The sequence below is a fragment of the Sylvia atricapilla genome, chromosome 10 (genome assembly GCF_009819655.1).
Source record: "Sylvia atricapilla isolate bSylAtr1 chromosome 10, bSylAtr1.pri, whole genome shotgun sequence".
Taxonomy (NCBI): domain Eukaryota; kingdom Metazoa; phylum Chordata; class Aves; order Passeriformes; family Sylviidae; genus Sylvia; species Sylvia atricapilla.
The window spans coordinates 14,981,117-15,008,696 of record NC_089149.1 but is presented as its reverse complement, the minus strand read 5'-3'; the positions used below and the strand labels follow the sequence as shown (position 1 = coordinate 15,008,696).

The 27,580-nt window shown below is 46.5% G+C and overlaps 1 protein-coding gene across 2 annotated transcripts; it reads right to left on the bottom strand.

Annotated features, from left to right (window-relative positions):
• Positions 1–4,915: 4,915 nt before the first annotated feature.
• On the bottom strand, positions 4,916–27,104 carry KLHL6 (kelch like family member 6). 2 transcript variants are annotated; one of them, XM_066326032.1, is made up of 7 exons: positions 26,692–27,104; positions 21,517–21,682; positions 14,954–15,403; positions 12,711–12,948; positions 9,222–9,424; positions 8,104–8,317; positions 4,916–5,904 (listed from the first exon to the last, which is right to left on the bottom strand). In XM_066326032.1, exons 1-7 carry the CDS (start codon positions 26,949–26,951, stop codon positions 5,603–5,605), a joined length of 1,833 nt encoding a protein of 610 aa, XP_066182129.1. In that variant the 5' UTR covers positions 26,952–27,104; the 3' UTR covers positions 4,916–5,602. The 2 variants fall into 2 exon arrangements, with proteins under 2 accessions (XP_066182129.1, XP_066182131.1); XM_066326034.1 differs by having other exon boundaries at positions 5,794–5,904; positions 8,108–8,317.
• Positions 27,105–27,580: the final 476 nt, after the last annotated feature.

The window sequence follows — 27,580 nt, the reverse complement described above, 5'->3', positions numbered from 1 at the left end:
ACAGGTACAGAAGTGCTGCAGGAGCCTGGGGCAGACCCTGAGCCCTGCTGGGGCCACGCTGAGGGAACTCTGCCAGGGCTGAGCCCAGCAGCTGGGGCAGCAGGGCAGGAGCAGAGAGGTGCCAGGCTGGGCACAGGGGTACCCACACCACGGCTCAGACAGGGCCTGGGGAAAGGGGTTAAGTGTGAACACCACTTCTGAGTCTCTGCTGAGGCAGCTCCCTGTTCTGCCCCATAAAATTCTTCTCCAGCAGCTTGATCTCAGTTTACAGCTACACCACGTCACAGCTGCTGCTCACCAAAGCCTTGGGAAGGTCAGGGGGAGAGGCTGCAGAGCTGTATCAGGGCAAGCAAAATGAGATCCTGTAAGAGCCTTTTAGGGTCTCCAGATCAGCCACCTACCTATTGGAGACAAGCGAAACAAATAGCTGACCTTTGAAGAAAACCAAAATGTCATTAGGTATGAACACCAGTGTGGGAAATTTAAATTACAGTTCTGTCCCTTGGACTTGAGAAAAGAGTTCTGTATTTCTAATCTGCTCCGTTTTATGTAAAAACAAATTGGTCATTTAGAAAAGGTCCTTGGTTTTATTCTGTGCAGCATTTTCCTTGTGCAGACTCTCTCCACCTTCTGTTTGCTTAAAGCAATGCACAGAAAGTGCTGAAAGTGGCTTTTGGCTATTTGACACCCATCTGAAGAATTCCACTAAGTGTGAGCCAGGAGGAGATCGGTGTCTGGTTGCCTGAAATGTTTTTGGCAGCAAAGTGAGTTTGAGCAGTTCCTGCTGATCTCCCCTCATTCCCAAACTTGCTTGTTACCCTTCTCACATTGCAGTGCCCGCTCTCTCTCCTCTTTGCTGATGTAACTGCTTCTGGGGCTGCAGGTTAAAAATACCTCTTCAAAGAGAAGTGGTGTTTTCATTTTAACCAAGATTATCCCAGCAATCTGTTTTATAGGATGTTCTGAAAACAGCTGCATCAGCACAGCATTTCAGGATGTAACAAATTCCAGCTCAGAGGTGGGGGGAATGAGCAGGGACATCTCAGAGGCTTTGCTGCTGAGGGACATTCCTTGTGTGAGAAGTACTTCTAAGGTAAATTGTTGCAAGTGAATGAACTGTTATATTACATATCTGCTTTAACCATGGTTCTGTGCTTCTCAATCCTCTTCAATAAAAGGATCTAGAAGTTGCTTTTTACTGGCTGCTTTTATTTTTCTCAAAGATGAATGTACCAGGGACATCTGCCACAGAAGCTTTGTTTGTGTACTTTATATTCCACCTGTAACAGAGGTTCTTCCATAACACATAGGAAGGATGGGGAAATGTCTGTGTACTGGATCAGGTTCTTTCTGCTGAACCCCTTTGGCACGTGGGAAGATCAAGAATGGAAGAGATACTTGTGAATCCCCAGGCTTTCATATCCTGGGCCAAATTTTTATGCCAGTGCCCAATGACAAAGATGCTGATGACTTACAGGTTGTTTTGTCCATGCAAGGTGCGTTCATGTTTGCCTCTATTGGAAATTTTCATGACAAGTAGTAAAGATAACTGTGTAAATAGACAACTGTGTAATTCTATATGGAGCCATAGGTGACTGTGTAACAGCAGGTTAACAGCACGTGGTCTTCCTGCTGACCTCTGACAATTATGAAGGTATCATCTGGACAGGATTCTGTTGCCAGTTCTGTAGCTCTCTCTTACCTACAACATCTCCTGGATGCATTTTGATGGAACAAGAAGTTTGGTAAGATAAAGAGGGATGCTGACAGACAGAGCACACGAATCAGTGACTGTGGCAAGTTTATGCACGTATAAAGCCTGTCCACAGTGACATCACAAAGCCCAGGCAAACAAAACACTGCTCTGTGGAGGTGCTCTTCTAAGAAAGATCATTGCAAGCTGATATTAATTCTCTTTAAAGTTTACCATTAGATAGGTACATTTTTCTTAAGTGACTGCTTGTAAACATCTTCCCGTGGAATATTCCTGTGCTGTTGGGTACAAAAGCAGCAGGTTATAGCCTGCACACAAGAAACACACCGTGGGCCTGAACCATTTGCCTTTGGGATTTCCCCAGTCTATCTGAATAGGATCAAAGGGCTCACCAGGGCAACATCACAAGTACTAGGTTCCTATAGTGTTTTTCATAAATGTCGTGAGTTTTGCCTCAAAGAATGTTAGGCTTCTGCATTTTCCAGAACCTCATGGGTGTAGTGATCACCAGCCTTGTAAGGATGTCTCCACATAAGCTGTGGAAATTCAGACTGAGACTGTTTACCAGAGCCCAGTAATCGACCCCTCCCAGGTCACATAAGTGAACTTCTTGGACGTCATTGTGGCTGTCCTGCATTTTAATTTGAAGTGAAATGGAGAGCAGTTGGCTTTAACATGTGATTTGGCAGCTGGGGGCAGTAATCCTTTAATGAATCGCAATAGCATGAATCACTAAAGGTATTCTAATTTATAGCCTAAATATATTCCTGGTCAGTTTTTCCCCTCTTTTCTTGTGCCAGTACTGTCACAACGTTTACCTCTGCTCTCTTCCCTCTCCCAGCTGGGTTCAAGTGCAGTTTGTTGTCTGTAACCTGCAGACTGAAGGGAGTCAGAGCTGCATTCCAGGGGCTGGGGCAGTGCCATACATCACTGCAGACATAATGACATCAGAGATGGGTCTGGAGATCAGTTCCACTATCAGGAGATACAGAGGAGCTCCATGCAGGTAAACAAGCACACAGCTTCGGATTTGAGGCACAGTTCATTGCAAGCATTTGAGTAATTATTCAGTAAAACTAATTAACCTCCTGCCGTTTTAGTAATTACTATTGGAGTGTCTATCTCTGCTCCATCAGTTGGCTGTGTCATTTTCTCCTGGAAGTGTAACACAGGAGCAGAGCAGAAGGAAAGTGGCACTTACCTGGTCGCTCTGGGGCTGTGTCAGTGCTGGGGAGCAGCACCAGCTGCCCCCAGACAGCTCCTGCAGGGACAGTGAGCTCTGTGCTTGGCTGGTCACTGTTTTGTACACCCAGACACTCTGTGTTCCTCGGGCAGAAACTGTGGTTGTGGTCATTCCCTGCCAGAGGGGGATACACACGGCCCAAGAGAAAGAGCCTGTGATAGCAAAAGGAAATTAATTGCAAGGTTTTGAAACTTGATTTCTGTTGTCTGCTGTCTCCACCCCCAACTCACTGCTGACAAATGAGTGCCCAGCACGGCTGGTTCTTGCTCTCTTTTTTTTTTTTTTTTTTTTTTTTTTCCCACAAGCCTTGTGATTTTTGGTGCCTGCGTAAAACTACTGATTTGAATGTTTTTGTTTTTCAATATACTTCAAGTTCTTCAGATTGCAACATGAAGCCAGAAGGAACAAAGAGCAGAGAGGCAAATGGCCACAGCTCTTCACGCACTGCTATTAAAATGTCAGAATTTGTGAGAGATCCATGAGTTAGGAGAGGGAAAGGAGCCAAGCTGAGGCTGTGGTTGTGCTGTCTCCTGTTTGTCAGGGAGGTCTGTTTTGGCTTATGATTGCCCAAGGCGTGCACATGTGACTAGGAAACCACCTTAGCACAGACAAGAGGCTGTTTTCTGCCTTTGAGATGGGGAGTTAAGAATTTGTATTAGGAAGTTTATTTAAACAAATTTTTTGCTAATTCAGTGGCTTATCATTCTCAAGAAAAAGAAACGCAAGTCTTTGCTACAGACATTACAGAGAGAAAATCAGCAACCATTTCCTGAGGGCTGCTGGTTTTTAAGATTATTCCCACTAGAAAGAGCTAATCAGCTTCAGCAGCTGCTATAATTAGTTTTTCCCAACGGATAAGGATAGAGAAATGCAGCTCAAGAGGAAAGGCAGACCCCCCAAATTCATGCACCTTCTCTGTCCCTCTAGACCAGCCAGTGCTACCAACCAAGCCAAAGGTGGTAACTGTCGTTCACAACAACCCTTTGAAATAAAATACTCTGTCTGGAGGGTATTTCTTCGTGGCCTCTGAAAAGCAGAGTGGGATGGGAGAGCGTGGGCCAGCATGGAAGTGTGAGAAGTGCTGACCCTGCAGAATGACGGGAATGTAAAGAGGGAAGAGGAGCAATTAAAAAATAGTTGAAAATGGAAAGCCAGTGGGAAAATTAGACTGAGAAAACGTGGGGATTGGCTGAAATTACAGAGATGAGTTCAAGACATGGGGCAAATTGCAGAAGAGGACTTCTTGCAGTCTTTCTGAGGGAAGGATGCAGTGGGGACCTGTTGGAGGGCATTCTCACCCCACAGCTGTGTCTGCCCTGCCCAGCCTGCCCCAGCACTGCCTGCAGCCCCTGCCAGCACTGAGCTCCTTGGCCTTAGTGTGCTGAAACTCAGGAACCCGGATATTTTTCCTCAGCCTAACAGGACAGAAATATTATTTTTAATACTGTATAAGGCAACAGGAGACATTCCGGAGAGGGGGAAGGCTGGAAGGAGTCGCTGCTCTCCGCTTGGAGAGATTTGTTTTGCACTTTATTTTCTGTCTTGATTTAACAGCGAGTTGGCTCTTTCCAGCAACTAGGCAGGGGAGGAGGGCCGGGAATATGTTCCCAGTCCTCGGCCAAGAGTGTCCCAAGGCGTCCCGGGCGTGACCTCTTCAGTGTTTGTTTTTCCTTCCCTACAACTGACCCAGATGCTGTGACTTGAGACCGGGGCTCTCCTGGCCTGCTGACCATTTGCCCCTTGTGGTACAGCATGTGACAGCCTCAGGAACAGGCCGGGAACAGTCCCTGGAAGTGGTTTTCTCTCCCGCAGAGGGTTTTGTCCGCTGGCGTTCCGAGAAGCGAAGGGCGATGGAGAAAGGCTGGGAGCGCAGTGCCACCCAGGGGCTGGAGGCGGGGATGGAGCCCGCCGCAGAGGAGAGCAGCAGCCCTTCCAGGCACAGCAACCGCACAACAAAGGGAAGGGAAACCACCTTTTGCTCTGGTTTATTTAGAAAACAGCCGCAGTGAATGGTCAGTGGAAACAAATTAGCGTTCATTTACATCTGCAGCCTGCGCAGTCTCTTTCTTGGGAATGACGGCGAGGTTTGCAAACTGAGATGGATTGGGTTTGGTCACGCAGAACTGAAAAACCAACAAAGTATCTTCAAACAAACAAAACAAACACGTTCAAACTTAATCTAATGTGCCAAACACTGGGGGAAGGAAAAAGCACAGCTTTGGAAGACACAACATTATGTTCCACCAAAGTTAAAAATATTTCATTCCAAAAGCAACTTCTCTTTTTTCACTAGTAGGTATTGCAAATCCAATTTAATAAATAGTTGACCAAACTCTGGGACCAGACCGAGCCAGTTCAAGCACATTCCAGGGCAGGTATAGCTGGGAAGTAAATTTCCCACCTACATTTCTTTGTAGAGGATTTCTCTGATTCCGAGGTATTGTGTTGGCAGGAGTAAACTACAGCTGATCCCTTTGTTCTTGCGTGGAGGGAAGGATTCAGATAATTTAAGGATATAATGTACAGAGGGAACACGAGGATGAGCACATATATACAGATACCCTCCAGAGGAGCTGCGGGGGTATTTCGCTGCTCCCTGATGCTAGAAGCCATCCTCTGCAGCCTGTGTCGAGGCTCCTTTTGGGTCACACAGAAACTGCCCCGGGCACCACCTTACGGATGGGGGTGTAAGATTTGCGCAGGGTAACGCTGCCGTGGTGAGACACCCCCCGAGGCAGCACACACTCCTCCGTCAGCTTCTGGGTTTCAGGGTCCCAGCAGAGCACTGTTGCAATGACTTCGTTCTTCTCATCCCGGCCGCCGGTGATAAACAGCTTGTTGTTGCAAGGAGAAATGCCACAGCTGGCTCGCTCGTGGGTGAACTGGGTCACCAGGCACCAAGTGTCCTCCTGGGGGCTGTAGGAGTAGAGAGCTTTCATTGCCCCACCTGGGAAGGAAATGGATATTGGTTTGCACTGGCCATTCCTGCAAGGGATTTTAATTAAACCATTCGCTTCGACAAAACTCTGTTCCTGACATTCATAAGAATAGGTTCCTGCCCCAAAGCCAAGAAAAAAACAAGGTCACAGGATACTTGATTGTTTTGAAAGCCTGATCTGCAGAAGGCCACTTATTGTTCATAAGGCTGTGGAATTTAGGGCCAGAACAAACTGCTGTGATCCTTCAGTGTGACCACAGTGCACCTAGCAAGAGATCTTTCTCGTATCTGCTGCCCCAGCTAAGGACACAGCTTCAGAAAAAATACTGTTTTGTTTAAAAGAGCTTAGATCGTGAAGGACCAGCTGTGGTAAACCGTCACTGTTAGAAATGGGTACAGGATTTTCCCACTCACTCCTCTAACCTTGTCCATCAAACCTCCTTCTTCCTGGAGCAGACTGCTTTCAAAAACCCTTCCTCGTTTAGAGTTTGTCAGAGTGAATCAATGATCTTTCTATGGATTTGTTAAACACAGTGCCCTTCAGTTTCTCTGTTTCCTAAAACCGAAGTTATTAATGAAGCTTTTAGTGCACCTTTTCAATCTTGCAGTGTCCTTTTCACTTGAAAAAATGGTCAGTACCTCAATTCTCAAGAAAGGCTATGAAAATATACCCCCAAGAGCTAAATGGTTCTTATTGTGACATTTGCAGGCACTGAATGTGTCTTCTGCAGTAGCTGTACAGAATCACAGAATTGTTGGGGTTGGAAGAGACCTCTGGAGATAATGTCCAGTCCAACCCCTCTGCCAAGGCAGGGTCACCTGGAACAGGTTACACTGGAATGCATCCAGGTGGGTTTGGAATGTCTCCAGAGAGGGAGATTCCACAGCCTCACTGGGCAGCTGCTCCAGTGCTCTGCCACCCTCAACATAAAGAAGCTGAAGTGGAGCTTCTTTTGTTGTCCTGCTGGCAAAGGGAGCATTTATCTGTGGTACTTATAATAGATGCTGAGTGTTTGTACAATAGTGTGTGACAACACTAGTGCAGCACCTGAGGGGTGGTCAAGTCATTCAGAGGTGACTCAATTGGAACAGACTGAAAACAGACATTGTTAGCTGTAGTGATTCAGCTGGCAGTTGGCAATTCATCAGACTGGGTATTTTGATTGCTTTGGTAGCAGTGACCAAATACTCTTTTATCTTTCAAACTACAGATAGGGCTGATTTCTATCCAACTGGAGAAGATATATTTCTCAGATAGATAAACAAGAGATTTATTAGTGGATGTTGCTCACTGAAAGATGCTGAATGAATGTGACTGGAGTATCATGTCCACTCTATCAGGAGCTATATCAGCTAGCCCATAAGTCATGTGCCTTCTCTGTCTGTCATCCTGTACAAACAGGGTGAGGTCAACTCCAGTGCTGAGGACATGTATGAGGTATTTATGTACACAAAAGGGGTGTGTATGTGTGTGTGTGTGTGTGCACATGCAGATTGTAAATCTCCCTCCAGAGCACCATTAATTATTTGGTGAATGCTCCAGCTCTATGCCAGCTCTCAGCACCAGATCGATTACATTGCAAGTGGGAAATTCCCTGCACCAAGGCCGAGAGAGGGAGGGAGTTTTCAGAGCTACTGTTTTGGAAACAAATGTTCTTTACTTCTGGTTTTCCTGGTACCTTCTGGAGATGTGTGCAGGCTCTCTCCTACCCCCATAGTTAAGCTGACCACCATCAAAATCTTGTTCTTCCATTTTTTCTTCCAGTTCTGGCAACTGACTGGATCAACCTCAAGTGCAATCTAGTGAAGAGCTCTGGGTCCTTGTGTCTCAGTGGCTCTTCTCCTCTGACCTGCTCCCAGTACTCTTATCCCTGCAAAAATCCTGTTGTGTAATGTCCCTGGAGAGGAGTGGGGACATGATGTAGCCATGAGATCATGCCCCTGCCACCATGAACACATCTTTGGATGGCTTTAAGCTGTCTCTGGGCTAGCTCCAGCTTTCCAAGATAGCTACCACACTGACAGGGATTTGGTGACCCTTCCCATGTTTGTGAACACACTGGATTCCCAGCCCTGGCTAAGCTCAAGGGGAAGAGCCCTCTGACCCTCTGATGACACTCCATGGGGCGTGTGGGTAAAGCTAACACAGAAGCACGGGCACCAGCCCTGCTGGGCGCAGCCAAGGAGAGCCACTGCTGCTTCACTCACCCACCACATAGATGTGGTCCCTGAAGCTGGCAGCGTTGATGCACTTGGCCTCCACGGGCATGGCAGCCCTGAGGCTCCAGGCGTTGGTGGCGGGGTCGTAGCACTGCGTCTTGTCCGTGGCCAGCTTCCCGTTGGGGCCACCCCCAATCACATACAGCCTCTTCTTGTAGCTGGCTGCTGCAAAGGAGCTCACGTTGACCATCAGGGGAGCAGCCTGGGGACCAAGAGGAATCATTAGTAACCATGAGAAGCAGTCAGACTGATGCCTGTGGGGAGGGAGCCTGCAGAATTTTTAGTTCTGAATCAGGTGTTCCTTTTTAAGCAGGGTTCAGAAGATGATGTTTCTAAGGATAAAGGGGAAGTATGCTTCAGCTTTTTCTTAAGACTGCACAAACCCTTAATAAAAACATGCTCTGTTCAACTGCTGAAATTAAAATTACTTTATCAGTAATTCAAAAGCTAGGAAATGTCAGAAAGGCAAAAAATCTCCTTTACATACTTACATACAAAAAACCGCAAGAAATTTGTTCATACTGATCTTTCTACTTGCAGCTGATCGTTAGAGTCATCCACATTGCTTTGTATAATCCAGAGACAATGAGTTGTATCTGCTGCTACGATGCCTAATCTCATTACTGCCATGGATTAATTGGTTGCCTAATTCTCTCTTCTCATTGCTTCAAGTACAATGAGTATTCTGTTTACCTTCAAACCTGTACTTTCAACTTAAGTGCATAACCTATACCATATACAATGCACAGCTTGATAGGTACGTTTTATATACATATAAAATGTGTCAGAGCAGTAGTTTTCAGCCTGTGATCTGGCTCATGTATATTATGGTCTTACTCCTTGATTTATGGACTACCAGCTTTAAAAGCCAACTAAGAAAAAGAAAGTTAGGCATTAGATGTCTTACAGGAATTGACTGGCTGGAAATCCAGGTATTTTTACCTTCTAAAGGATATGCATTTCTATAGAAAAAAATTATTTAGGGTTTTTAAAGACCAGAAATACTTAAAAGAATTATACAAGATCATTTTTATGAACCCAAGCCCTAAGATTTTCTAATTAAAATGTTCCAAATGATTAAAACATTACGTGATGCAGCCTCTTACCTCTGACCAGCAGTTATGAAAGGGATCATAGGCTTCCATGCTGTTGATTCTCTGCATGCCATCAAACCCCCCAATGACATAGACTTTGCCACCCAGCACTGCCATTTTATGTCTCCAGCGCCCAATATTGAGATACTCAATTTGTATCCATTTGTTGATGGAGGCGTTGTATTTCCAGACGTCATGCTTTGTTTCTTTGCCACCTGTAGTGTACATGACATGTGTAAATATGATAGCACAGCCTGTATCTACTTAAAAACTCCAATATGTTTAAATTTAAGTGTGTTCTCTCACACAGTGAAAAGTAAATCATTATTACTGATTGTTAAGTGGTCCTGTTACAACAGAAGAAAATTTCAGCATTTAGTTTACTTCACAGTGAAGGAAAGTGAACAATTTCTACAGCCAAATATTCAGTGAAGATAAATCACTGTTCCCAGCTTTACCAGACCACAACCACTTTCATTTCAATGCTGAGTGCATGACCAGCCACACAGCAGGGTGACATGCAGGAGATCTTTGTGCAACACCAGGGCTCTGCAGAACTGCTGCAAAGGGACAAATAAACAAATATGATTTAACTGAGATAGTGGAGGATGCTGCAGCTCAGGTGCCAAACCCCTTGAAGAGAGGCCTGCACTGGAGAAGTGCCAGGTTGTGCAGGGCAGCTCCAGCCAGCCCTGTGCTTTGTGTCATAAAGCAAAAGACCTGACTGAACTCCTACCAGCAATAGTCCTGCAGGACTTGGAAGTTTCACTATTTAACCCTGGGACCAGATGGCTGGGATCTCCTTTTCATGCCTCTCCTTCTGGTCTCTTTCTCTACAGATTAGGGTATGCTTCATATTTACAGCTTGAGGATCAAAACTGAACCCTGCAAACTCATTCTAGAGCTGAGCTGCAAGTGGATCTTTGCTTGTGCTAAAGCAGAGAGCAGTGTTTTAAACAAGAGCTGTTGTTTGTCTACAGTTTCTGGTGTAACTGTAATACAAAGGGATCTAGTTAAGCCTGAAACCACATTTATAGACTGAGTAGCTTATTCCGTCATCTGCAACCCGATTAAACATTTGCTTCACTGGTGAATACACTGAAAAGAGAATTCATATTCCATTGAGAAAGTGTCTGCCTTCATTGGTATTCTGGACTGCAGACGGATCACTGCAAACTGATGGAGCCTATCTCTGGGCCAAATAGCAGATTGAATGGGAGATAATTAGCATGCTAGAAAGAGTCGTTTGTAATGCTTTTGTCCCAGTATTTTTCACATGTATGTGTTGAATTTTATTTGCACTCAAATAGCTGAAGCGGCCAAAGGGCCTGAATGCAGCATTCATGGCTACAATGGTGCTGAGAGGCTGCAGGTGTTCCCCTTACTCTCCCTTGAAATTTCCCTTTGACATGGACTTGTGCTTTCCTCCACAGGCTGAAACTCATGTAGCAGCTTGAGCCGGGCCAGTGGGTGAATTTGCTGCACATCAGGGAGAGATTTTTGAGAGGATTGGAGGTTTATTTAGTTTCTGTTTTTCCTCTGGACAACAATTCTTTCTAATTTGAAGATAAATTGTACTAAATTAGTAAAAACAACAAAAGAATGGTGAATGATACTTCATGTTATTTTTAGTTATGCTACAGATGTAGTGTTTCAGGCCATCCAGTCAAGGCATTTAAAATGTTTTGGGGAAATCATGATCTAGCAGTAGTCATAATCTTGTGCAAAGGACTTTCTTATTTTTCAGATGCTAAAGGAGCAGGGAAAACTCCAGACTGTACCAAGACACAGAGGGAAATGAGCACATGGAAGGGGAGATCAAGTTAGGAAAAAATAAAAAGATTAGAGAAGAAGCAAATTGCAAGAGCTAAAGAAAGAAAACAAAAGTAGAAGCACATGCAGCAGGAAGCAGGTGTTCAATCAGGATTGAGACACGAATAATTGGTTTAGCTGAGAAAAACACGGTAATGGCTTTGGTCTGCTCAGCCTTTTATTTGTATGCAAAGGGTAGGTAAAAAGGTGAAAGGCAAAGAGAGAATGGAGAGAGGGACTCAGAGGTGTGAGAGTAAGCAGAGAAGGAAGAAAGAGAAGCTGTGAGAACAGAAGTCAAGGGAAAGGCAGCTTAGACTCACCACAGCAGGGAATGTGTTAGCCTGGCCTGGAGGTAGCCTGGACAGAACAACAAATAAAAGTGGAGAAGAGATATTGGAAAAGATGTCAGGAATACAAGAATGCAAAAAAGCCTTGAAAAAGAGGGAAGGGTAACAAATTGATAGCAAATGGAAAAAAGACCTCTCAAATCCAGGCTGTGAAGGTGAGGGGAATATTCTCTAGTTGGAATGTTTGACTTAGGTTCCTCTCTACAGCTGCCTTAGAGGGACTAATGCCAGAAACTCTCTATGGTGGAATGAAAGGAAAAACTTTCTTTTTTTGTAGTTATGGGAAGAGTAATCTAATTCTTATCCCAGGATAAAGCTTTAATAGGTGTTAAATTGGAATGAAGTCTCAAAAATATGTGGATTCCCAAAAGAAAGAATGCAAGGGAAGATACTTGAATAAAGGCAGTGGACCACTACTCACACTTAGCCAAGCATTCATAATTTGGCCTACTCTCCTCCTTTCTACTCTTCTCTTTTAATGGGGTATAGAATTTGGTGACTAGTTTTGCAGAAAGGAAGTATTCTACCTATGATGGCCCTGCTCTGTATCATGGTTTGTAATGCCACAGTGATGAAAATTTGCTGTCATTTTTCCTCTGGAAGCAAAACAAGATCATCAAACTTGGTTTTTGACAGGTCATCAAAAGCAGCTGTCAAACTGGCTAACAAGCTTGATTTTAACATTTTGATTGTCAGAGTAAAATATCTGTAGCTCTGAGATCAAATCCCTGTGTGGAGCTCAACTGTATTTGTGTGGGAAGGTGAATACACCTCCTGAAGCTGTTCAGGCCCACACTGGGTGTCTGGACCATGGGATTTCATCTGGCTTTGGCAGTTTATACTGCCATGTTAATAATGGGGGGTGGGCACTTCTAGAGCCCTCTGTGATGGCAGCTTTCAGGGGGCAGCCAAACATCAGTGACAGTTCCCTGCAGGTTCTTGACTGACTTTTGCAGAATTACTCAGATTCTGGCAGCATTTTGCTTATGCATGTGGAGCTTCCAATGGACTTGCCATGAGAAGATGCTGAAGCAAATTGTCATTTTATGTTTGGTAAAATGTTCCCAAGAACCCTTCTGTGACCTTGGTCACTGTTTAGGGTGCTGCACACAAGTACCCATTACAAGTACTGTTTGAAAAGGAATCCTGTGCTCAAATCAGAGCTAGGCAGTGTCCTTACACATCCACTGCTCTCTGGAGCGTGTCCAAAGCCAAAGCATTAAAATCCTGTACTGCTTGATTTTTCTAAAGCTGCCTCAAGCATGGTCTTGATAAAAGCTGGAAATAACTGTGAGAACCCTTTGCTCCCCTCTTGCATTCCCCATCGATGTCTTTTCCTTACCCGATATGTAGACTTCATTTTTTAGAGTAATGCATGCAAATTCCACCCATTTTTTATTCTCATTCTCCGGCTCCTGCTCTGTGATTGGTAACTTTGCTACTTCCAGACGGCTTCGCCTCAAAGGATCCAGGCAAGTCACTTCTGACACAAACTTCTCATCTTTTGTACAGCCCCCTATGATCATAAACACCTCAGACTGGAACTCGTGCATCCTGGGCTTGGTTCTTTCTGTAATAATCTAAATGCAAGTGAGACAGAGTGAGTACACAGGGCACTTACACCTGCAATTACAGAAAGGCCAGGGGACCTTCTTTTTGATTACCTGCTTTTCAAATCACAGCAGGCTTACAGCAACTGAACCAATTAGCCAAAGCTTTCTAAGCTGAAAGCCTGAAAAGCATCCTTGAAGTATTCAGTAGAAGTTGCTGTGTCCCTTTCAGCAGGATTTTTCCAACTCCGGACTTAGTTGCTTTTGCCTACCGACTGGGATCCTTTCAGATCCTTTTAGGAATTACCAGGATGGCACCAAGAGCCATGCAGATGAGCAGGAGTGACAAGGCTGGGTGCATGTCAGGCAGCTGAAAAGGACAGGTTTTATTTGGGCTGACAAAGTGAGGGCAAGGTAGGGGGACCCCAAGGTTTGTATATGCCTTGGGGAGCTTGGAGAAAGCAAGACTGCAGTTAGTGCTGGATGAAAATAAGTGCTCTCATTATTTGTCCTGAAAAGATATGTTAGTGTCAGAACAATAACAGCTCTCAGCTGTGGGGGGGTGGTTTTTATTTGTTTCTTTGTGTATAAGCTCGTATGTCAAGCCAAAATTAGAAGATTTACTTAAAGTCAGCACCAGGCTCTGAAATGTGCTTAGCTCTAATTTACTGCATGTTGGCTCAGTTTATGGACCAGGCCTTTGTTTCAGGGACCTGGGAAAGGTCTCTTGCCAGGTAGATGTTCACCAGGAGCAAAGAATGCAAGGGCTGCCTGGAAACCCGTGTTCTGTGCGGAGGAAACGCTTGCAAACAAGACCCACAGGTTAAGTGCTGTGTCAGGAGGCCACTTGCTTAAACTTTTACTTCTCTTCTGCTTTTAACACGTTCCCATAAATCACTATAATTTATCTGTACTAAAAAAAAACAACATTATCTACACAGACATGACCCGTGCGTTTTGACTCTGTGCAGAAAACCATTGGGCACATTATTACAGACCTGAGTGCGGGAACTCGGCAGCCTGCAGGGCTGTGTGTAACCTGTGTGCGGGGCTGGCCCCGGGCAGGAGAGCTGGCAGCGCTGCCTCCTGCTGCTGCTGGCCCTTTGGAGGTGATGTGCTATGTGTTCAGTGTGTTCAGAGCTCCGTTCTCTGTCTGAATGTCCCTGACAGCGCTGCTCAGAGGGACCCCTGGAGCTCCCACTGCGCTGCCTTGGGGCACAGAGCCTTTGGGACAGCCACCAGTGCCCCCTTGGTGACAGAGGTGACACATGTGAGTGATGGGCCCACAGCACCCTCCTGCCCTCCGCTGACCCTGACTGAGGAGGGACACGTCTCCTCACGTCCTTTGCTCCTGTTGTGAAATGCGAGCTCTTGCTCGCTCTCCCCCAAGTTTTGACTGATGCCCAACTTTCCAAAGGGCAGTGGAAGAACCAGAGACCCACCACAGCCCGCACTGAGCAGGCAGGACAGGGCTCGACTGGATGTCAGGATTAATCTGTCTCTTTGGGCACAGGGACCTCTGCAAATGGCAGATGAGCAGTCCTCCCCTCTGGAGAGAGACGGTCTTCTTCACAGGAGGAAGAATATTTCCTTTAGGAAACATTTCCCCCCATAAGTAACATTTGAGAGAGTCATTACAGATTGTTGCACAGTTTGGTGGGAAATTATTCCTCTTTTCTTAGGCCTGAAGTAATAGCTGAGCGGGTGAGGTGTCAGGGTTAACACCATTTGCCTTTTTACTATGGAAGCTACCCGAGGTCTTCATCTAGCAAGGGTGTGTATGAAGGGCCAAACTCAGATGTTCTTAAACACGAAGCAATGCACTCTGTTTTAAAACAACCCACCAAAAACTTCTGAACTCTGTAAGACAGCAGGATGGATTCATAAATTTTGCCTCTTCAGTGGCAGCAGTTAGTGAAAATTCAGTGTGATTACCTTCTTCTGCCCCATGGCACTGCTCATTTCAAGTCGATTTTTGAGCTGAAGCATGAGACATTTTTACAAAGAGTGCCTAATACCTTCCTGTTTTACTCACCTCATTGCCTGACAGATGGTACATTCTTGCTTCTTGGAGCAAAGGAAAGACATCTGGACACTGTCTAATGAGTTGATCAGCTTCAACAGTCTCTACAAAATACCAAGGGTCCAAGAGGGGCAGCCGGACGTTCTCCAGCACGTAGGGCAGCAGAGAAAACCTCTCTGACTCCTTGTACCGGACCCAGTTCATCACGGTCTCGAACACCTGGGCCTCCTCCGTGACATAGAGCTCATCACTCCTGAGCGTGCTGCACAGGATGTCTGCCGGCAGCTCCAGGAACTCCTCATAGTTCAGCACCTGCGTGAAGTTGTGGATAATGTAGTTCTGCACCTGCTGTTTGAGGCTGTGCAGGGAGTGGGCGTCAGCCAGCCTCAGGATGCCAACGCAGTTCTCCGGCTGGAGCGCTTCGGTGAGGAAACTGGCACAGGCATCCACCATGCGCAGGAACTGTGGGCAGAAAAAGCCTGTGTGAGCACAGAGGGGTTACTGTGCACCTACCACAGGAGGGCTATGGAGCAGCCAGCCATGCCCAATACAGCAAAGAGCTGGGGGAGACTAGAATTAGATCATCTGAGCACAGGTATCATCTAAGAGCTGCAGGCTGAAATGAGAGTTTCTGCCTCCCACTGTTTTTACTCCCTTTGCATCCAATTGTTCCTTTCCCCTCTTGCAGCATGCAAAAGACCTGTGACTTGGTTTTTATTTGTTTCACAAAAGGATTTCCTACTTTTCCCTTTTCCTCCATGATATCTCAAAGCACTGGCAGTCATGGAGTTACAAAGCACAGATAAAGACCCCAGGCCTCCGATTTGCTTCCCCTGCTTCATCTTGCATGTCAGCTCAGACCAGCTAGAACAGTCTGGTTTTAGAGTGAAGGTGGCTTCACTGTCTGCTTTTATGCTCCCACCATCCAAACCCCAAATGTATCTGATTTGGGGTATCTGAGGCCAGGTGAGAGTGGTGGGAAATGAGTGCTGAGCTCTGGGAGGTTTGGAGCAGTGTGCTGCCCCAGAAGGAACGGGCAGCAGTAGTCCTAGGACTGGGGTGAGTGGCAGGAAGAGATTGGCCATCAGCAATTCTTTCAAGCTTCCTGACTGACTGGGTGTTCTGGCAAGAGTCTGCTGTGGGGAAAGCCTTCAGAGGGTCTAGTGACCTTTGTCATCACCATTGGCTGAAAAAAAATATTGATATGCATTTTACGTATAGAGTCTCCTTAATCAGAGAACTGGCTGTGTTTGCATTCAATAAGGCATCACAATCACTCTCCTAAATTTCCTCAGCAAAATAACCCCAGCTGAGGGTCCCAAATGCACATATTCTGGGCCACAGGTGTCTGCGGGGTATTTCTAAAAACTATGGTCTGAGCTGGATTGCTGATGATCATTTAGGAATTGAGGACCAGTTTTGGGTAGAACTGATCAGTTACAGTGCTTCATCCTAATGGATGTCACTCCTGTCACCTCTGTATTTCAGGAACAAATATTGCCACTGAACAGTGCAATAAAGATGGGTCAGAGCTAATCTTGTGCATTTCCATTGTGCTTTTTGGGTTGTTTTTTCACTGAGTGTCAGCGAGCAAACCATTTTAACTCATGTCTTCTCACCGGGGAAAGTTGCACAACATTAATTGAGGGGCAAAGAGGAAGCGAAACATTTTTTTTAAAGACTGTAGTATGTAGATTTGTTTCAGTAATTAGGGTAGAATCTTCCAGACCCATGGGTGTCATGTTGACATATTTAGACTGTTTATCAGAGCCGAATGATCGCAGACGCTGTGTACAGACTGGTTCCTGTTTTACATTTAGCTGTGGTCAAAAGTTTAGAGAAATGCAACTGGCTGATGAACGAGGCTATGTGAGGTCTCAGAATGTGCTGCTGCCATTGCGATAAAAATATGTCAGTGGCCTGTGGTGACACGTCGGCACCTGCCACATTCACCTTGCCTGCTCTCAGGGCTAGCACAGGGCAAAGCACTTTGAACTCACATGGGCATTTCCTTGAGGATCTGAGAGGCCTTTGCCACCAGGTAGGCTTCAGACCTGAGGCAGGTAAAGCATCAGCTTTATTGAGCTTATTAAACATAAGCATTCAAAGTTGTCAGTAATGAGACACACACACACAAAAAAAAACAAACCTGGGGTTTGCCAAGGTCATTCATCAAGTCATCTGTGAGTCTGAGAACAGACCCCAAAAGGACATTCTCCCAACAACTCTCTCCCCAGGCTGCAGTGAGCCTCTGTAGAGTTCTCTAATTATTTATACATGGTTTGTTAAGAGCAGTACAAACGAGGTGACGGCAGGGGTTTTGTCCCAGGCAGTGCACACCGGTCCCACGGCCAGCTGGCCCCGCTCCCTCGCTGGGTGCCTGTTTGTGGCCAGGCAAATGCAGAACTGCGAGGTGTGGGTGTGAGAAAGGCCCTGCTGAGGGCTTCACCAGAGAGCCTGCGCTGCTTGGGAGCAAATCAAGGCAGGACTTCCCCTGGTTCTGCTCCTCATCTCTGTGCTGCGCTGTCTCCCCGCCACTGCCTTCGTTAAGTCACTAAATTCCCCCCAAAACTCCCCCAAAACTTGCTGGGTATGCATCAGTCCGTCCCAGGAGAGCAGGTGGATGACTCAAGAGAGCATCAGAAGGAAGACACCCCTGAGCCTCTACCTCATCTGCTCTCATTATTCTGGCAGAGCTCTGAATTTTCTGATTGTCCACTGTGAGCACCCCTCCTAATGCCACTGCAGGCACTTTAAAAGCCCTGCTCCCTGAGAACAGTTTCTTCAATAAGTTAGTCCTTCTCCTTACATTCATTTGAATCCAGGTCCTCACTTGCTAGAGACATCCCATACGCTTACTTCACTCCAGCTGGCCTTCACTCTGAACAGTAAAATTTGTTCTCCCCATGTAAGTCCTTGCTTGTCGCAGCTTTGATTCAATGGTCGAGCGTAAGCAGTGCCAGCAGCCCTGTCTGCAGCCAGAGCCCCCCAAAAGAGAGGGGAAGGGTGAGGGAAAGGTCTCTCATTCATATCCCTCTCTGTATGCAGCACACTTTGGGCCCAATCCTGCTCCCTGCAGCTGGTGGCCCTGCTGTGGCTGCAGGGACAGCACATCTGGCCCTGCTGTGGCCTCAGGGACAGCACATTTGTCTCTGCTGTGGCCGCAGGGACAGCACATTTGTCTCTTCTGTGGCCGCAGGGACAGCACATCTGGCCCTGCTGTGGCCGCAGGGACAGCAGGTCTGGCCCAGCAGTGACACCTGTGCCCGAGGGGGACCGGGCCAGAGCCAGCTGAGGGGCACAGCCCCCTTGCAGGGCTGCTCTGCTGCAGTGGAGCCTGTCGGAGCCTGCAAGCCCTTCTCCCACTGGGAGCTGCCCCGAAGGCCTTTGCTAGTAACCGGTGCCCTCTTGTCAGGTGTGGCCTGCACTGCCAGCCTGGCCCTGCCCTGCTCAGGGGCCTCAGGATGGCTGCCAGGTATTGAACTGCATTGCCCTTGGAGTGCCCTGTTCCTGTAAAGTGGATTAGCACAGGGATGAGGGTGCTTTGGGGGTCAGTCAGGCTGCTGGAGCTTCAGCCGTGCCCTGAGGGCAGAGCAGCCCCACGCTGCTGAGAGAGGGCGGCTCCTCCACTGCTCCCACTGCGCCTGGCATGTCCATGGCAATGGCCATCACAGCCTTTGGCATGTCCATGGCAATGGCCATCACAGCCTTTGGCATGTCCATGGCAGTGGCCATCACAGCCTTTGGCTTTTCCCATGTCCATGGCAGTGGCCATCACAGCCTTTCCCATTTCCATGGCAGTGGCCATCACAGCCTTTGGCATGTCCATGGCAATGGCCATCACAGCCTTTGGCTTTTCCATGGCAGTGGCCATCACAGCCTTTGGCTTTTCCATGGCAATGGCCATCACAGCCTTTGCCATTTCCACAGCAGTGGCCATCACAGCCTTTGGCTTTTCCATGGCAGTGGCCATCACAGCCTTTGGCTTTTCCCATGTCCATGGCAGTGGCCATCACAGCTTTTCCCATTTCCATGGCAGTGGCCATCACAGCCTTTGGCATGTCCATGGCAATGGCCATCACAGCCTTTCCCATTTCCATGGCAGTGGCCATCACAGCCTTTCCTATGGCAGTGGGAATCACAACCTTTGGTGACAGTGCAGTTTCTTTTCCATCCACTCAGCAGCCTGTTTCCCTCTCCCCATTTCTTTGCTTCCCCCACCACAGCTGATGTGGTCCCTGGGCCAAACCCTGCCGAGGGAATGGGTAACACAGAGGTTCCTGGAGCAGAAGGAGCAGTCAGACGGGGCTGGAGGTAGTTGCTGTGTCCTGGTGAGAGAAGCAGGACTCCCTGCCTTGGCCCTGGGAAGCAGCTGGATCCTGGCCCTCCCCAGAGGGGGAAGGATGAGCAGCTCTGCGGGCAGTGTGGGTGGCAGAGGCTGCTGGGCGGGATCCAGGGTGGGCACCAACCTTGTGAGGGCAGTGGCTGGGCAGCCACCGGCCCAGACAGAGGCAGTGACTATTGAACTCATGTTGCAACCGTGCTTTAGGTGGAAAAGATTTGTCTGGGTCACTTGAGGGTGAGGCTTAGCTGTTCAGCAGCTCCCTGTTCCAAACCCTTCACCTGCCTCCCCACTGTGCAGGGACTGCTCTCTCCAAATAGCCCCCCACCCCTTCCTGCTGCCAGTTTTAATAGCATTTGGTCACAGCTTACTAGAAGGGAGTAAAAGAAGGCATTCATTACATAAAACATTTTCAAAAACAGTTTCTAGAGAAAAGTAGATAATTGACATTGGAGTACCTATACTGCAATATCTAGAACTGTGCAAGGTATTTGTTCTTTGGTTCTTTGCCAAGTCTGCAAGGTTAAAAAGAGGCACTGCCACAAGTTCTTGCTAGTCAGATAAAAAGATTCTATTTGGAATTTGGATTTCTCACATGTCACTAATCCGAAAGAATTTATCAAACAAAAATGTTACAATAAATTGCAGAAATAATCTTTTCAGCTGTTGATACATCCAAATGAAACATTTTACTCTTTCCACTCTGTTTTTCAGCATATATAACACAGACAAGCTGGCAGAACTCTAGTTCTGTCAGCCTGATATAGTGGATTATTAAAGATTTAGCAGCTACCAAATCTTTTTTTGCACAAAACACATTTTCAGCCCAAACTCTCACATTTATAATGAGGCTTTAAGGACTTATAAAACTGGATAGTATCCAAGACAACCTCTGTTTTTAGCCAAACACTCCTGGTGTTCTAGGTTTGTCTAGTTTTTTCCAGTTTACTATTCTTATTTATGGTACCCTCACAATTTTATCATTATTCTAACAGTTTGATGGTTTTCTTAAAGCACCAGCCTTGGGAATCAACGTTAACATTAATTTTAATGAAAATAGGGAAGATGCATGAAAAAACCATAAGTTTATAGTTTTGATAGTTCCTGAAAAAAAAAAAAAAAAAAAGGTGAGGATTGATCCTAAGGAAAAATGGTTCAAAAGAAAACAAACAAAAAAAAAAGACAGAAAAGTGTCCTGAAAATGAATCAAACGTAGGCACTGAATGCTGCCAGTTGACAGTGTTGGTGTGTTGAAAATGTCAGTGAGTAGCTGCACTGCAGGCCCAGGTGACATTAAAGTTACCTCTGTGATATCCAACCTAAACCTCCCTTGGTACAAGTTGAGATCATTTCCTCTTGTCCTGTCACTTTTTAGCTGGGAGAAGAGCCTGACCCCACCTGGCCACAGCCTCCTGGCAGGGAATTGAAGAGATCAACAAAGTCCCCCCGAGCCTCCTTTTCTCCAGACAGAGCACCCCCAGCTCCCTCAGCTGCTCCTCACAGGACTTGTGTTCTAGAAAGCAGAGCTCCAGAGCCCCAGAGCCAAATTTCCAGGTAAGATTCGGGGATCTGAATTCCCTCATGCACCAGGATGATCAGGGGTTTGGTGTTTCTTGCCTTCCTTAATGAGAAGACTGGACACACAGGCACATTGGCACTTGGCAGGCTGTGTGGGGTACAATTTGTTAGCAATTTGCAGCAGGGTACCAGACCCTGCAATTTGGGAGACCTCACAGGTGGTTTACAGCACACGTGAATACCTCCTGGACCACAGGCTGAGTAACTCTGCCCAACTCTGGCCTCCCACAAGGGCCAGGTCATGACTAACACCCTTTTCATCACAAGTGCTACAAAGGAGGATGCTAACTTGGGCTGGAAAGCCTCCATCTCAAGGCAGGGGAGATGGAGAGGCAAAGTAGCTTCCTGGTCTGGCCAGCCATGCCAGCTGCTGCCCACTAACCCTTCTGGCCTTCACAGGCTGACCTGAATTTTGGGGAGCACTGCCAGGCAGGCAGCACGCGGCAGCAGCTCTTTTCCTGTTTGCATGACACTCAGCACAGCAAAATTCCAGTATGTTGCTGCCACTGCAAATTTTCACCTTAACATAAGTAAATATGAAGCCAAAGGATTCCAGAAGCCATGAAATCAGAGAAGTTTGCAGTGTGATAACCAGGGTAAGACATGGTGTTGCCAGGGCAGTGAGATTGGGTCAGTGCATTTGAGTTATCTGTACCTGAAAGAGGCTGGCAGCTTCCAAGACTTTCTGCACATTTTGCTTTGTGATGAGCATCTTGCTGGTGTAGGTGTAGTCCAAGAGTATATTCATGGTTTCTGCATCAACTCCTTTTAGTATGATCTTCTCCTCATATTTCTCTCTTAAATCATTGCAGAACATAGCCCTGGAAAGAAAGACATTTATCTTTTACTGCATTCCAGCCAGGATGAGGCATTCTGAAAACACTGGGCTATTTAGATTTCAACACAGAATACTCTGATTGCTTCATATTTTATGCAATTACTCCTGCTGAAAATAAAGAAAAAAAAATCTCTTTGTTGCTCTTCTACCTCCGTGCTCACGGATTTGATAAGGCACACACACATGATGGATGGCCTGCAGCAGACCTGGGGCTCCATGGCAGCAAAAGGCACCCAGGACCTTGCCTGAGTGGGGCTGGTGCCCGTGTCTGGGCTGGTGCTGTGGAGCAGTGCTGCTGTCTCACCTGCTGGCCTCTTGCTCAGTCTGTTTCTAGTCCAGGTGCAGCTTGCTAAGGCCTGGCATTCTCCAGACTTGGTTAGCACACTTCATAGCCCTTGGCAGGTCAATACCCCTCTGCTTCCAAGCTGCTGCCAAGTTCCATGGCTGGGACTGAGCCCTGAGGCCAGGCAGGTCCACCTGTCTGACAGCCTCACTTCTCAGCTCCCAACACATCTTTGACCACATTAATACCCATGGTGGCCAGGGGAGAATGAATGACTTATGGATTTTCTTCTAACTAAGAGTCCAGTGTTTCTTCTGCTTAATTTTGGGATTGTAGGGTTGGTACCTCTTGGCTAGAGAAGCAATTGGATTTGCATGAATTGGAACTACTGTTATGTATAAAGTGCAGTGATTTCATACATGTAGATAGCAACTCTTCTTTGGTGGATCATACTGCATTTGAAAGGTGACCACCAGACACACCTGTGGCACTAGGCAAGTATTTCATGTAGGGGATAAATCAGGAATTCTCTGAGGGCTATTTAAATCCATTTTGCATTGTGACAGCTGCAAGACAAACACACGCATCTTCCTCTGCATTTTCAGTTCATAGATTTAAGTATTTCTTCCAAAGCTTTTTGCTTTTACTTAGGATTTTGATCAGCCCCTTCTTGTTCACTACATTTAGAGAATGAGATGTCACATCACTTGGAATCTGTCTCAACGGATCAGAATTACATGAGTCCACTTGTAACTGCATTGGTGAAAAACATGTGCAGATCTAAAGTGTAATTAGGAGCGCTCTTTACCCTGCATTCCAAGCCCTTCTTTATTAGTCATATACTATGTTGACAGGACAATGCAACCTTCCTCAGCCTGGGAAATGGCTGGAGGTCCCAAGTCTTAGGCCATGCTTTTCTTGTTAAAGAAGTGCCTGAATTAAGCTGTCAGATTGACACATCTTACTGGAACCAAGATGTAAACAGATTTTATTGCAAAGCAGTTAGGCACGATGAATGGCAAATGGATGGAAGCTACCAGCTGCTACTTGCTCTAAGAACTACCTGTTCCTTACCTCAGCAGAAATTTTATAGCAAGGCCTTAGTTACCTCAGTGTGCAAAACTGCCTCTGGATAGAGAGGCCTAATTTTTGAGCAGGAAATCTGGGCAGAGAAGTTACTTGTCAGAAAAGTCGTTCAGCCAAAATTCTCATTTTAGCTTTCACTCAGCTCAGCTCATTAGGCATTGCTTCACTGCTCTACTTCATAGTCCAGCTTCTGCTGAAATCAGAGTATTTCAAAGGCATCTAGACAAATGCTCCTTAACTTTGGTGACCACGGGACTGGGATCCATTTAGCTTCTCTCCCTCTGGCCCTGTCAAGTGATGTAAGAGGGGATGTGTGGCCATCTGAAAAGAGCAGCCCTCAGCTCCCTCTGCTCCCTGGGAACGGGTTTCAGCTGGAGAGGGAGGCTGGCACAGCTGCTTCAGTGGCGCGGGATTGACGGGTGCCGGATGCTTCATCTGAATGACAAACGGGCCCATGGAGGCTGCAGGTGTTGTCTGCTCTTCTTCCTTTCATCTCTTAAACTGGTGACTCCAGACTTGTGCTGAACCATCCCTGTCGGGGAGGTGAGAGTCTCACTTCCGTCCCACGGACCGGAGCGTTTGATGGGGTCAGTCAGAGACACAAGTGTTACACTTGGGCAAGGCTGCTCAGAAACCAGCCTCAGCATTCTGCTGGTGGCTTTGCACAGGGGTCTGGTCAGAGGGCTTTGGCCTATCTGTCTCCTAATCTGTGTAATTTTTTTCGAGCTGCCGTCCATTCCCAATTTCATGGGGTGTAGATTCACGTAACGTGGCTGTGAGCTGCAGAAACCACACAGCTAGAGCACGGCGCTCTCCCACCAGTTCTCTGCTCTAGATCTTGGCAGGGATGAGTTGGGCAGTGCTGCATGGGAGAGCTGGCTCCTGTGGCCTTCCTTCTGCTCAGATGGGGAGGTTCTCATTCAACCCTGTGTGCTGGCAGAGGGAATGCCTGACACCACTCAGGCTGATCAGGATGAGCTTCTCTCCTAGGGATTAAAATGCTGCCTCTGAATCTTTCTGAACTTATCCTCAGGAGGCTCTAAATCCTTCAGATGTGGCGATGAATTCCATTGTATGTTTCTCTGGTTCTTGTCCCCATGTAATTCTAAACTGCACCTTTGAACCAACATATACTCTAAGAAATGCACATTTGAAGTGAGGGCCCAGTTCCAAATTTAGATGCCCAAAAATGGGTAATTTTAGACAAAATTCTTGATCTTTTCTAATTAAAAATTAGAGAAATCTCAATAAAATAAATGAGGGGTTGCAGTTTGTGAAGCACTTTTAAGCATCCTCCCACACTGGAATCCTTATGCATGGAATTATGAACCTGACTTCAAACAGCCATGCTGGCTGGAGCTCTGGAAAATAGCTTCAGCCTCTCCCAGCCCCATTCTCCCACTACTCTGGGGCAGTGCAGGATTAAAGAACTACTGTTCCACCTTAGTCATCTGGTATTTCTCCTCTCTGCTTTGTTACCATCCTGGAGGGAAATGGAGGGTTAATGTTTTTATGTCTACAGGGGCAGGACATCACAAGAATTAGTCTATCTACTCTCCAGCAGTGCAAGGGAGGACTAGGAGTGGTTAGCTTTGTTTAACTGTGTTCCAGTCAGCTGCTGTGGATTGTCTGCGCTGTGGCACACAACGTTCAGGAAGGGGGTTGTGTAACTTGCAGGGGAATGAAGCCCATGAGTCACTGGCTCCCTTTGCTTTGCTCCCGTGCATGGCTGCTAGAAGTCCTGTAACAGCATGGAAAGTGCTCACAGGAACAACGTGATTTAAGAATTCCTTCTTACTCTGGGGCCATGCAGCTTCTAGAGAGTTATGGCAAGTTGAATGAAGCCTCCTTGATTGCAGCAGAACCAGTGAAGAAGCTCCGTTCCCTGCAGCCTTGTGTCCTCCTTTCCCTCCTCACAGTAACCTCAGCTTCCCCTTCCTGAGCCCTCCATTCTCCCTTGTTATTCCTCTCACGCAGTTCGGGGTCCCTCCCAGGAGCTCAGCTGTGTGCTGGCTGTGCCCAGCAGGGCAGGGCAGTGTGGTTGTTCTGGGCACTGTGTATGCTGGCTGGCCAGGACACCCTGCTCATTGCCCTGCAGAGCACCAAGGCTGCCAGCCCAGCATCTCTCCTCTCCTAGCTGCACTTTTCCATCAAACTCACAGGAACTTCAGGTTTGACATTTCCATCCTGTGCCAAATGTGACTGAAACTAACCCAAGGAGTCGTGACAAGAGGCACTGGCAGACAGGTAATAAATCTCAGCTCTGTGGGAAGCCAAATCTCTTGGCTTCTGTGGGAAGCCATGCCAAACAGAAGTGCCCAGAGGGGCAGATCCTAAACACATGTGCAGATGCCTTAGGATGAGATCACTTCTGTCCAGGTAACCCCCCTCCTTCCAAGGGACCAGCTGTAGCTCAGGAAAAGCTCAGTGGAAAGCTGGCCAACAGCTGTTGTCATAAAACTGTCTTGCCTGGTTTTGACTGGGAAGTCCTTCTGATTCCAGCACCTTTACTTAGAGTGAAATGGGGGTTTTTGTCAAAGTATCACTATGATGACTTTGATTTACATTTGTGCGTCTGCTGTCCATTATGCACACAATGCTAGTAAGAAGTATTCTAGCATCTCTGCTTTTTGTTGTGTATTTTCTCATATGCAATAAATATAGTCTCTCTGTAGAAATAATCTCTGTAGAATAATCTCTGTAGAAATCTCTCTGTTTCCAAATATTCACAAACACAATGTCTATTCTAGATTAGAAAAGCAGAACTGTTCTTCCAGGCACTATCAGCAAAGCTTACCAGACTCCATTAAAATTAGCCTTCTGCTAATGTCACAAGTGGTCACAGTTCTTTTTTCTTGTGTTTCCTCTGTAGCTGCTCAGTCATCTGACCACTTTAGCAGAAAAGAAAGAAAGAAAAAAATCCCAGCCATGCAAATGTGATGGTCTAAATGATGCTGTCTAAATGATAATGGAAAATCTGTGCCAAAACTGATACCAAGTTCCTCTGTGTGTCTAAAATTTGTTCTAGTTGGCCAGTGGTCTCAGATAGAATATCTGTTGTACTGAAAGAATGAAAAATTCAAGCAGACCAGAGGGAGACAGTGAAGTGGCAAAATTGCTTACAAGGAGATATTCCCCATTGCAACTGATTTCCAGATGGAACATTTCTTCTTTTTCCTCCTCAACGATTTCATGCAATATATATTTTTACCCAGAATGGTAATAGGAAAAATTAGCAAGTTCCAGAAACCCACTCCTATTTTGATAAAAATAGCCTGCTATCTGAATGGGTATTGCTCTTTGCCCAGGTCCCAAAGGGACAAGACAAGTAACTAAAGATACTTGGTTAAAACACCCTTTTCTCATGCACTTGTCTGCCAATATTCTGTCTTCCTTTGCATGCCTCCAGATGACTTTCTGAGTGCTGGTATCGGAACTCCAGCAAATCCACAACTTGGCACCTGCCTTATTTAAGTCTCCAACTTTTAAAAACAAGCTGAAAGATGTAAGGAATTAGAGGCTCACTGCAAATCTTTAGCGCCCATTTTGCACTCTTTGGAGACCTACAGTTCGAGTCAAAGAAGCAAAATAAGTTTATTGGTTTTGTTTGTTCCAAACCTTACCTGAAATAATTGCTGGCTGCAGCAAGGACCACTCGGTGACAGGAGAATTCCCTGCTGTCCACGCACAGGATGACATCCGTCAGGGAATTTTCCAGCCGAAGGTTCTCAAGGCCATTCTGGAGCAGCAGAGAGAGACCTGTATCGTCAAACTTGACCTTTTCACCGCTGGAGACTTCCACCAGGTCCCCCATTTTCGTTGAACACTCATTGTTCAGAGAGGTCTCAGGCTCCTCAGAGCTCTTCTCCAGCGTGTCCCCCATGTTCTGGGCAGCCTTGGCTCATTCTGTTGGCGCTTCGATCTAAAAAGGGCTCCTCAGCTTCAGGCAAATCACACTGCAGAAGTTGGGCGGATTTCCTGTCCAGAGGTCTCTGCTTATCTGTAGCTGTCACACACACATAACAGGAAGCCTTGCACTTTCTCATCCTGTTAACACAAACAAAGGGTGGGTTTTTTTCAGTGATTTTCAGGCAGTATCAATGTGTTTAGAAAGGCCTTAAGATGCCTCTGGATGTGAGAAGATTACAAGTGACAGGGACAGCCTGCTTCCCACCCTCAAGCCAGTCCCTGGCTGTTATCTGGCTCTGCTAGTTGTATTGATAGGTGCACCACATGCCTATCAAGCACTCCTAGTGGACTGGCTGCTAAGAGAAAAAGCATAATATATTATATTTCTTTTTCCAGGTATGCGGTTATTAGTAACTTAGCTGGTTTGGGGTTTAGGGTATTTTAAATAATATGCTTGCATATTCAGAAAGCTCTCTGAGTGGATGTTTCTGTCCCTCATGACTTGTTAGCTGGCAACCATTGCATGGCTTTTCTTTAAGGCTAAATGGGCACAACTCTCTCAAGGACGTGGAGCAGCATCAAAGATCTAAAGATCTCACAGCT

What these genes read in the sequence shown, in the direction of transcription:
- KLHL6 (XM_066326032.1), bottom strand. Translation starts at nt 26,951, where the DNA reads ATGGGGGACACGCTGGAGAAGAGCTCTGAGGAGCCTGAGACCTCTCTG. An exon ending in AAGCTGCCAGCCTCTTTCAG is followed by an intron (nt 15,404 to 21,516) that starts GTACAGATAACT and finishes TTCTGCCCACAG; the next exon opens with TTCCTGCGCATGGTGGATGC. An exon ending in GGACCACATCTATGTGGTGG is followed by an intron (nt 5,905 to 8,103) that starts GTGAGTGAAGCA and finishes TTTCCTTCCCAG; the next exon opens with GTGGGGCAATGAAAGCTCTC.